The sequence below is a fragment of the Balaenoptera acutorostrata genome, unplaced genomic scaffold (assembly GCF_949987535.1).
Source record: "Balaenoptera acutorostrata unplaced genomic scaffold, mBalAcu1.1 scaffold_900, whole genome shotgun sequence".
NCBI classification, from domain to species: Eukaryota; Metazoa; Chordata; class Mammalia; order Artiodactyla; family Balaenopteridae; genus Balaenoptera; species Balaenoptera acutorostrata.
The window spans coordinates 92,574-103,210 of record NW_026645728.1 but is presented as its reverse complement, the minus strand read 5'-3'; the positions used below and the strand labels follow the sequence as shown (position 1 = coordinate 103,210).

The window sequence follows — 10,637 nt, the reverse complement described above, 5'->3', positions numbered from 1 at the left end:
ATGAATAAATCAAATCAATTAAAAGATGCTGATACTAATCCAAGCATGATAAGGTGTCTCTCTGGACCATGTTGATAGCAATATGAATAGGAGTACAACATTCTTATGGTGACTAAAGGCTAAGTTTAATCTTTAAACCTTTTACTGGTTTTTATTAAACTATGATCGATTGTAATTTTGTTATCTGGTGGCTTCAGATTCAGGAGCCTAAATGCTGGGTAAATTAAGAGTTGAATAGATGAACACCTCTGTTTCTGAGAACTTTTGTTTATTAATGACAGTGTAATTAGAAGCACTAACTTGGAATAGAAAACAACAACAATACAAAAACTGCTCACCACCACTTCACACCCATCAGGATGCCTATCATCAAACCAATAGAAAATAATACACATTGGCGGGAATGTGAAGAAATTGGAACCCTTGTGCATTGCTGGTGGGAATGTAAAATGGTACAGCTACTGTGGAAAACACCATGGCAGTTCTTCCAAAAATTAAACATAAAATTACCATATGATCCAGCAATTCCACTTCTGGATACGTATCCAGAAGAACTGAAAGCAGGGTCTCGAACAGATATTTGTACACCCACGTTCACAGAAGCATTATTGACAATAGCCAAAAGGTAGAAACAACCTAAGTGTCCACTGACAGATAAACAGATACATGCAATGGAATATTATTCAGCCTTCAAACGGAATGAAATTCTGACACATGCTACAACACAGATGAGTCTTAAAGACATTATGCCAAGGGAAGTAAGCCAGTAACAAAAAGGCAAATACTGTGTGGTTCCACTAAAATGCGGTAAAATATAGTCAAATTATGGAGACAAATTAGACTGGTAGTTGCCAGGGGCTGGAGGAGAGGGAAAAGGGAATTATTGTTTAACTGGTTTGGAGTTTCAGTTTGGGAAGATGAAAAACTTTTGGAGACCGATGGTGGTGATGGCGGCCTGTGAATGTGAAGGCTTAATACCACTGAACTGCAACTTAGAAATAATTTAAATGGTAAATTTTATGTTATTACAACTTGGGGGGAAAAACACTCACCAGAATAAGACTGTGGTCCAAAAATGCTTGACTTTTTAATAAAATTCCCACTGCAATGAAAGAAAAGTTGCCACGGTTTCTGAGGAAAAGATGTGCGCCATCTCAGTGGATGGGAATGAGGACCTTGGAGGAAAGAGTATCTCAGAGGTGTCCAGACTTGCAAAGAAATCGAGAGCGGGGGAAATTTCAAAGCTGTGGTCCTTGTGCGCTGATGGCACGACAACGAACTCTGAGCAGAACATCTCCGTGCAGGCAGCCACCAAAGAGCCTTCACTGCCAGAATCACCGCCCGAGGACAAAGGCTAATGGCAAATTTTACCTGAAACCTCGACAGCTGCCCTTCTCCTCCTCGGTAGACAGAAAGAACCTCCGCTCCAGGTCTGCACTGGGCTGCAGCCAGGATGCTCCCTGCGGTAGAAGAAAATGCCGCCACTGCATCTGCTGCTTCACGGATGACACATCGCCCGTGGTGTCTCCAGGGCCAGCCAAGAAAATGGAGGAAAAGGACCTCATTGTTCACCAGAGCCCAAATGGATAGGTGCCGTCCCACCTAACATTCTAAGCAAGAGCTGACAGGATGTTCACGACAAAGGAAAGAATAAGTGAAAAGTCAGTCACCCAAACTCTTTTCTTATTACTTCTGAGGGATACAAGCAGTCTTTTCCATCTTCAGTTACAAGAACTGAACTTACAGGGCTGACGTGGTGAAACACCTATGGGGGAGATCAGGGAGAACACAGAATTTCTGAGAGCTGAGATCTAGTACCCAAAATAAAATTGGTTGGGATGATTTGGTAATGGGTCTGCTCAAAACAGTGGCAGGGATTCATTGACGATCGAAAACCCCTTCTGTGCTTGGAAGTGTTTACAACACACGGAATTCTGTTCCCCAGCTGGGGCTATAGAGTACACAGAATACGGAATATTAAAATCCAGGAATAAGTTATGAAAAAACAAATTTTAGGAAATTAAATAACCTTTCTCGGAAGCCCAAAGGTTGATCCAGAGGAGGAAATGGTGTCCTGTTCTAAATGCTACTTCCTACAAAGAGGCTAGCTCACCAAATCACAGACCTGAAGAGAAAGAATCAGAGGTTTTGCTTGTTTTCTCCAAAATTCAGCCTAGAACAGTGATTGCCACCATCCAGCAACACCCTCCAACAAGCATCCGGGATGCTTCACTCATTTATTCATTTGATTATTCAACACGTATTTAACCCACACAGGTCAGGCAACATGTGTCTATCAAAGAGGAAAAAAGATACAAACTCAATGAGTGATAGTTATAACTCGGTGGTCTTAGTAAGCCCCTCAATTTTTTAGCTTCCTTTGCCTTAACAGCAATTCCCAGGCTAGAGACAAACATTTGGGAAGACAGTATTACTGCTGTGACTTTCCAAACGCAGCAAAGCAGAGAGGGCTTCACCTCTCTGATCATGACCCCTCCATGCCCCGGGCTCACGGGTGTGCCCACTACCAAGACCCTAGGGCCCACATCAGGCATGCCCCCTTGTGCTGGGCTCTGTTCAGCTCACACTTGCTGGCACAGTAGAGCGAAAGAAGTAATTCCCTCCTCTAGGTTCTGGGCCTGACCTCCTAAACCTGGCTCCCAGCTCCAGAAGCAGGCAGCACTCAGAGCTGTGCTCTTCTAGTTCCCAGCACACTGACTGGGGCAGACCTCCAAAGCCAGAGCCCTGGGCTTTGTAGCAGGGAAGCCCCTGAAATAGAGATGCAATGCAGGTTACCATCTATGTCTTCATGGGAGGGACAAAGAGCCTATCAGGAACTGAAAGACACCTATTGTAAATTCACATCTTTTTTTTTTGCACCGTGCAGCTTGCAGCATCTCAGTGCCGTGACCAGGGATTGAACCCAGGCCATGGCAGTGAAAGCCTAGAATCCTAACCACTAGGCCACCAGGGTACTCCCAACATTCACATCTTGTGATCTAGGACTTCCATATTCTGACACACTTAGACCCAGACAGCCGAATTCCAAGGTGTCAAGAGAAGACTTGTCAGTGTGGCCATGAGCAGGCATCAGTACATACTTGCTCTCTTGAAGACTCAGATCCACTCATGGGCCCCATCATTTACCTAAAGCTTTACCCTGCAGTGTCCTCACAAAGGAAACAGAGATGAAGGGAAGACACAGCTGAAGCCTGAGTTAGGAACTGATAGCTCTATCTCCCCTGTACCATCCAAGCTGTGAGTAAACTAAGTTTCTTTTTGTTTTTGTTTTTGTAGTTAGTATAAAAAAAAAAAAAAAAACAGGATATAAATATGGCTAGGTCCTAATGGGGAGAACCAAAGTTAGGATAGTTTCTCAGGAAACTATTTTCCAAAGGGAAAAATATCCTGGTTCTCTGGAAGACTAAAAAAATAATGTCAATTACCACTTAGGCATCTCTTTCTAGGATGGCTGGGTGGCAAGTCTATGTTGGGGGGGGACTATTTCCTAACTATCAGATCTATGCCAAGCAGAGATTCGTCAATCCATTTTAAGCTTTCAACTTCACCAAAATTTCTTTTTTTTAAATCTTCTGCGACCTGTATGGATCATTTGCAGATGGAGAGTCAGGAGACAAGCCTTCAGAAACAGGCTTACCTCAAGCCCATCACAGCCCTAAACAACATGAAAACACAGTAATACGAAATACAGCCTCTCAACTAGCACTTAACTCAATAAAAGTCAGGTCTGAATTCTGTACATTTGCAAATAATTCAACTTTAGATTTTAAAATGTGACAGGCTGCATCACTAATCAGCTGCTCAAGTATTAGAAAATGACTGATATTTGGGAGAGTCATACATTAGGTCACACATTCTTTCATGATGTTACTTTCATTTTAACTTAAATTTCATGATAACATAACAGCACAGAGTAAAATGTGCATGCACAAATTTAGAGCATTCACACATGAATGGAAAACTGTCTACAATAGCCATTTCTGTTATTTAAAAGTAAGGACATTAAAAATTCGTTCTCACTTTCTTATGAAAACTTTGATGAAAACATGTTGTTACACTATTGTTTTTGGTAACAAATTGCATGAGTCCATAAGAGCCCTAATTTTTTTTTACTTTTTGTTTTCTTTACAAACTTTATTATATACTTTCAATGACTAATAATTCATGAATCCCTACCACTGTTTCTCATTATATACTTTGTTTTCATTATCATTCATTTATATAAGGCTAATCAAGATACCCATTCAATCAGAACTATCTATAGACATAATTTTTCCATATCCTTTGAGCATATCAAAAACAACCAAACAAAAAACCTAAGTATTGCTAAGTACTGAGGGCAGATGAGAGTTTCAAGATCTTTGGACATCTGGCCAGTTCATCACTTGTCACTGAAATTTAAAAATAGGTTTTAAAAGATGTTACATTTATAATTAAGAAAAAAATAACAGGAGGAAAATGGGCATCGAAGCAAAGGAGATTTCCTGAACAATGAATAGATTGCATTTGACAAGGGCAATAACCCGCCCAATCACGTCTTTTGCTCTCATTTGCTATAAGTATACAGGCCAGCGGAAGCACGGCCCATTGTTTTGACCCTCAGGGCTGTTGAAGCTTCCTGGTCTTACCTAATATATTAAGACATATGGTAAAACCTTCCCTAGATCCAGAGGATTTATAGATCTCCCACAACTGATGAGAATGATCGCCTAGTGCTTGTAATATATTCTTTTTTAAGAAAATTTTCGTGGTTTTATTGTATCATGCGGCATTGAAACATCTGAACAAATCAATATCTCGGTGGTGAGGCAGCTGCTTTCTCCTTCACTTCTTTGGGTTACTAGAGCAACTTGTCAGTAGATTAAAAAAAAAAAAAAAAAGACAACCTTCCGCATTACTTAACTCTTTCCAAGGCATGCGCTGGTACAACACAAACTTCTCCCGTCAGATGCAACTAGTCTAGCGGCCAAACATCATGCACAATACCTCGGCAGCAGTAGCGCACTGCGCCCACTCCCACCGCGGCCCTGCTCATTTGTGTATGATATTTGGAGCATCTGGAGGAGCATGAATAATATCGGGAAGAGGAGGGAGGAGGAAACAGCATGAGTGCCTGGCTGGGAGGAGGTCAGCCGAAGTTGTGCAGGGCAAGCCTGAACATGTCATTGGTGCAAACCCAAGCATCATTGATGTTCTTTAATAGGAACATCTGGTGGAACCCCATGATGGGGTCTTCATCGGCCTTAAGCTGGCCCACAACCATGCTGATGATGCAGCTATGTGGCGTGGGCTGACGGTCCTGCGCCGTGATGCTATGCTGGATTTTCTGGAACGGAAGGCTAGACAATTTCTTCACAATGGCAGCTTTCCCCTGGAATTGCTGTCCTTCCCACATAAGGCATGACGCGTCAATATAAATTGCGTCTAGTTGGGTTCTGTCGTTATCAAATAACTGGTAGTAATGTTGAATGAAGCTGGATCCAATCTGCTCCCAAATTGGCTTGTCTCCCATTCTGGAGCGTCACCCAGCCTAGTTGAGACCCGAGGGGCTGGCACGATGGCTGCAGCGGCGGCAGCAACCCAGCGCCGTCTGCCTTGTAATATATTCTGATTCTGATATTTAAATTCACCTTTTAAAATATTTTTATTCCAAAGAGTTGTTTTCCCAGATGACCCATCTTGGTTTCATTTTTTAACATAAATATATATAAATACATACACGGTTTCTCTACTCAACAGAAAGAAGTGTTCTATATACAGTATAGAATTGACAGTAAGATTTATACAGTTTAAAGAGAGCCATCACAAGCACTTGGGAAATTACATTTACACATGTATTTATGAAAGACAAGCAGTCAAGCTGTATCTGTTCCTATTGCTATGCCCTTAATACAGCTTTTATTGAGAACAATTCTCTTCAATAGTTGGCTGGAAAATCCTTGCAGCATTTCTGTCATTTTCATAACACCATAAGGTCAGCACACTTTATTAAATAGTTATTGAGAACATGAGAAAAAGAAAGACATTGATCATAAATATTTGATAAACATGTTTGCATTATTATACATTCCAATATGATATACTGAATATTTAGATTGGCTTGTAAGAACACAAGTGATGTACAAATCTTGCATGGCCCAATTAGAGATGTTATTCAGCATCAGTATTTTTACTCCTTTTTGGGAATCAGTTACAGCCTAGTATAACGGCAATGCTTTGAAAACTAGAAGTGTAGTACATCAAACAATGATTTGTTTGAATAACGGCAATTTAATTGAACAAAATCATTGAAATTATTTTGCATTCCAATAAATATAAAACCTAGAAATGTCTTAGCCTGTGTAGTGAGCAAGAGAGAAAGCAAAGACTGGGAAGAATTTAACTGTAAAGGAAGTGCAATTCACACAAACCTCAAACATAAGGCAAACAAGCTATGAGATTCTGGTTGTCATCTAAAATACACTACACAGTTTTTGTTTCCAAAAGTCCATTGTTCAGAGAAGAGCTTCTTTTTATACAGACTCTACTCAGGAGTTTCTCTTAGATGGGGGGAGGGGGCGGGGAGGAGAGAAAAAATAATTCAGGGAAGACTTCCATTAGCTCAACCCTAAGGCTAATCTGTTGCACGTGTAGTTTCTACACTAGTAAGCAACTTGTAGGAAACAACACTGCAGCTGAGCAAAGGAGAGCTGGAAACTGTTCCCCTGGGTATGATATCACAAAATGACTTGCCTAGATCCCCTCTCCAGCCTAGCATCAGGGCTCAGGCAGGAACACAACCATTGCGCCCCCAGGGCAGCTTCGTGTGGTTAGATAAGAACCCTCTGCTCCATCACTCTCCCTGAAATCTCCTGACCAGAAAAGCACACAGAAGCAGCTCGACCACGACAAATCAGTCCCTATTCTCTCTGTACATTTTTTTTTCCAATTTGTGTTCCTTTGCCTGGTAGGCTCTGAATGGCATTGTTAAACCAGACCACACAACTGGAAAAATTCACAAGTTTTCACACACATACACACTTTTACACCCCATATTCCAAGTATGGATTTACTGAGTTTCCATTATATAAAATAGCTTACACTATTTACTTATAGCCTACAATGTCACAATAACTACTACGTTCGTAAAACTCCAAGAGAAACTTTGAGCACGATTTCAGTTAGTCTTTAGCTAAATCTATTAGTTAAAGTTTCACGCGGTATCGTACTTTAAAGTACATAACCCTAAAATCACCAAACATACACAATAATTACACAAACCTGAAGCAGTAACTTCATGATTTCTTAATCAACTACATTACACGCAGGAGATTTCCAGTTCATTAAAAAAAAAAAAAACCCTGCTTTGTTTAGCATGCCACAACTTACAACTATGTATTTCCTTTGGCAAACAAAAGGGCAAAACTACCTTTAGTGAAGCTTTTTCGGCTTAGAAGCACGAAAATAGTATTTCTCCAGACAACATGAATTTTCCATTATCCAAACGTCCTCTGGACCCTTACAAGAAGTTTACCCCTGAAAACTGACATCTCTTTCTAGTTAGAAGGCGTAACTAACGCCATGGCTTATCTAGCAACACCCCACCCCCCATCCTAGGCACCACTGCCAACTACGATCCCCTTTATATTAACTTCCACCACGTGCAGTAGATGATCCACAACTCACATGGTTTGGGGTAAAAGCAAAATCCTTCCTGAACTGCATACAATAAAACACCTGAAAATGGGATGACAGCGTGGCTTAAAATGTTTTGTTTCAGATTCTCTAACAGAATAACATATGATGCAGTACAATGGTGAGGAGCTTTTGTGTTTCCTAATAAGACAGCTCCCAGCAGAGAGTTTCCCATGTTTTATAGTGACATCTATCAGCCAGACCCGGGGAATCCCAACGTCACTCAGCTTTCTTCAGCACCACTGTTTGAGAACAGCTTCCGGCCACAGAGTGGTGCAATCTTAACAGGTCTCTGGCGCACAAAGTGCATGGTGAAAATAAGGCAATGGAGGATAAGCAATGCTCTTCCCTGACATCAAAACCAAATCGTTAGGCATTAATTAACCGCAGGCTACAAGCATCAGAAATGCCAATCAGAAATTTAAATAACTGGCCATCACCTGATACGAATTGAAAAGAGCTGACACACTTTGCATCACAGGCAGACTGAGCATGGCATGGTGCTGAGTTTTGTAAAAATTCAATTAACCCAGCCATCTATCAGACGGATACATCAAGACCAGGGGAAAATCTATTATGCATGTTAGAATTTGTGATGTGTAATCATGTTAATTTTTGGTTTGAGAAGAAACCCCTCTATGTTTTAGTGATTACATGATCATCAGGAAATTACACAAATATTTAGAACCTAGAAATTACTTTATGAATGGCATAAACGTAATGCTACTTCAGAAATGTAATCAGATTATCAGCTGATTTCTCAGACCTGATAATACTAAGGAGACCTGGGAAGAACCCTCTGCAGTGGTAAAATCGGGAAAGGTCTTTGAAACACGATTGCTAAACTTATCTTCCGAAATTCTCCTTAAGGGCCTACGTGTGAAGCTCTATAATGACGCTCATCTGTTCCGACGCACTGACGTGCCAAAGCATACTCCAAACGAAAAGACTGGGAAAACAACAATTCTTGACACGATGTCACCAAAAAGAAAACACCCAACTTTATACTTCTCACATACACATTTTCACAAGGTGCAGACTGCACCTGTCTGTTCGGACGTGACTTCGCCAAAATCTCTGCCACATCGCAAGGGGAATCGCAGTGCTCCGTCCTGTTCTTGTTGGACTCTCCACAGACACAAACCCCTGACCAAGTCCACACTCCGGACTCGAAGTGATGGGAAGACTTTACAGTCCTGTCTGACTCACCTTTCCTCCTTCAGAGGAAAAAGCCCCTCACGGCTGCCCTTAACAGCAACTCCTAACGAAAGAGTTCAAGAAGGCACGCGCAAGAAAGCAGCCGGCCCATTTCCATTCTACTTGGCGAATGAAACCCCAAGGAATTAAAAAGTTTGAGGCGGCCCCAACCGAGGACCAAACTTGGGCTTTCAGCAATGGCAATGCCTCGAAACAGGGACACTGGAGAAGGCGCTGCCCGTGGAATCCAATCCGCGAACCTTCCTCCTCTGAGGATCGCCCAGAGTCTTCCAAGCCCGAAACTCCACCGCTCAGACCGCGTCCGCCCGGAAGCCGTCGAAGCCCGGCGCCCGCCACGCCCCGGGAGTGCGCCCTCCCCGCCCCGCCCGAGCGCGCCCCGCGAGGCGAGGAACTTACCGCACCGCTTGCACAGCACCCGGCTGACTTCCTTCTTGAGGTTCCGGTCCGTCTCCAGAGGGGGGAAGGCTGCTCGGAAGGCGGCCGGCGCGCGGCCGCTGCTGTTGGCATCGGGCTCCATGAAGAAGATGTACCTGCTGTCCTCCTTGAGCCGCCCACAGGAGGGGAACGCGGGGTGGCCCCAGGCGCCCAGGCGCACGGTGAGCAGCGAGTCCTTCTTCAAGCCCCCGGCTTTCACCGCCCACACCTGGTGCACCTTCACCAGATAGGACGCCTCGTCTCCGGGCTCGGCGGCGCTGGGCGCGGGGCCCGCGGGCCAGTGGGACACGGTCCCGTTGGCGGCGGGCAGCGCTCCCGGGCCCGCGGCTGACGGCTGGCGCTCGCCTCCCCACGCCCCTGCCTCGCCCGCCGCCGCCGCCGCCTTCCTGTCGAGTGCCCCCTGCTGCCGCCGCGGCGCGTGCACCTTTCCCTCGATCACCACCGCGGCGCGCTGAGCCAGCTCCTGCACCGAGCCCACGCTGGGCGGGGACTCGTAGCACACCGAGGCCCCCGCGGGAGCCACCTCGTCGCTGGCGGCCGCCTCAGGCGCCAGGACCGCGGTCCACAGCAGCGGCGGCGGCGAGCGGGCGGCGGGGCAGGGGCGCTGGGCCCGGGGGCCGATCCTCCCGGAGCGGCGCGGGGCGCGTCGCCATCTCATGGTGCGAGGTGCGTGCGGGCTCCTGGCTGTCGGTTCCGACTCTGCCTCGCTCTCTCGCGCTGCCTCCCTTTTCCTCTCCCCTCCTCCCCCCGCACCCCTCCCCCATACCCTCCTCCTAATTTATTTATTGGCGGGAGCTGTGGGAGAGTTGTTTACGGGAGGAGGAGGAGGAAGAGAGAGAAGAGGTGGGTGGAACCACAGAAAGGCCAAGCAGTATAAGGGTTAAAAAAAAAAGTTTTTTTAAGCAAAATAGAAAAAAAAAAAAAAGCCGCCGCCGCCGCCGCCGCGGTTGCTGGGAGTGACAAGTCGTCCCCGCGCCGCCGCCGCCGCCGCCGCGCCCGAGCCCGGCTGTCGGGGCTGCCGTCACCGGAGGAGGACGTGGAGGTGGAGGAGCGGCTCGGCGGGGAACAGTCCTTTGTGTGAAGCGATGCTGCGGCGGCTGCCGAGGCTGCGAGCGGGCGGCGGGGCGAGCGCGCGAGGGAGAGAGCCCTGGAGGCGGAGTTGCGTGCCTGGAAATCGCTGGGCGGCCGCGGCGACAGCGCCCTGCGCCTCGCCGGCCTGTTTACCTGCGGGGCGCGCTCGGCCCGTGCCTCCCTTCCCCGTGCTGATGCCCGAGCCCGGCCCGCGAGTC

At 45.7% G+C, this 10,637-nt stretch overlaps 2 protein-coding genes across 2 annotated transcripts; both read right to left on the bottom strand.

The window, feature by feature from the left end:
* Positions 1–4,901: 4,901 nt before the first annotated feature.
* On the bottom strand, positions 4,902–5,609 carry LOC130706685 (nuclear transport factor 2-like). Its single transcript, XM_057539371.1, has one exon. It carries the CDS (start codon positions 5,531–5,533, stop codon positions 5,150–5,152), a length of 384 nt encoding a protein of 127 aa, XP_057395354.1. The 5' UTR covers positions 5,534–5,609; the 3' UTR covers positions 4,902–5,149.
* A 1,596-nt stretch (positions 5,610–7,205) lies between these two features.
* Positions 7,206–10,006, bottom strand: LOC130706684 (pro-neuregulin-2, membrane-bound isoform-like). The gene is made up of 3 exons (XM_057539370.1): positions 9,310–10,006; positions 8,905–8,956; positions 7,206–7,245 (listed from the first exon to the last, which is right to left on the bottom strand). The coding sequence occupies exons 1-3, from the start codon at positions 10,004–10,006 to the stop codon at positions 7,206–7,208; spliced, it is 789 nt and encodes a 262-aa protein (XP_057395353.1).
* Between the last annotated feature and the right edge of the window lie 631 nt (positions 10,007–10,637).

Bases quoted from the DNA above. Each gene is read 5' to 3' on its own strand.
- LOC130706684 (XM_057539370.1), bottom strand. From the start codon at position 10,006: ATGAGATGGCGACGCGCCCCGCGCCGCTCCGGGAGGATCGGCCCCCGG. The intron at 8,957-9,309 runs GTAAGTTCCTCG...CTCTTTCGTTAG, and splicing joins GGTGCTGTGCAAGCGGTGCG to GAGTTGCTGTTAAGGGCAGC. The intron at 7,246-8,904 runs GTGAGTCAGACA...TGGTGATTTTAG, and splicing joins TTTCCTCTGAAGGAGGAAAG to GGTTATGTACTTTAAAGTAC.
- LOC130706685 (XM_057539371.1), bottom strand. From the start codon at position 5,533: ATGGGAGACAAGCCAATTTGGGAGCAGATTGGATCCAGCTTCATTCAA.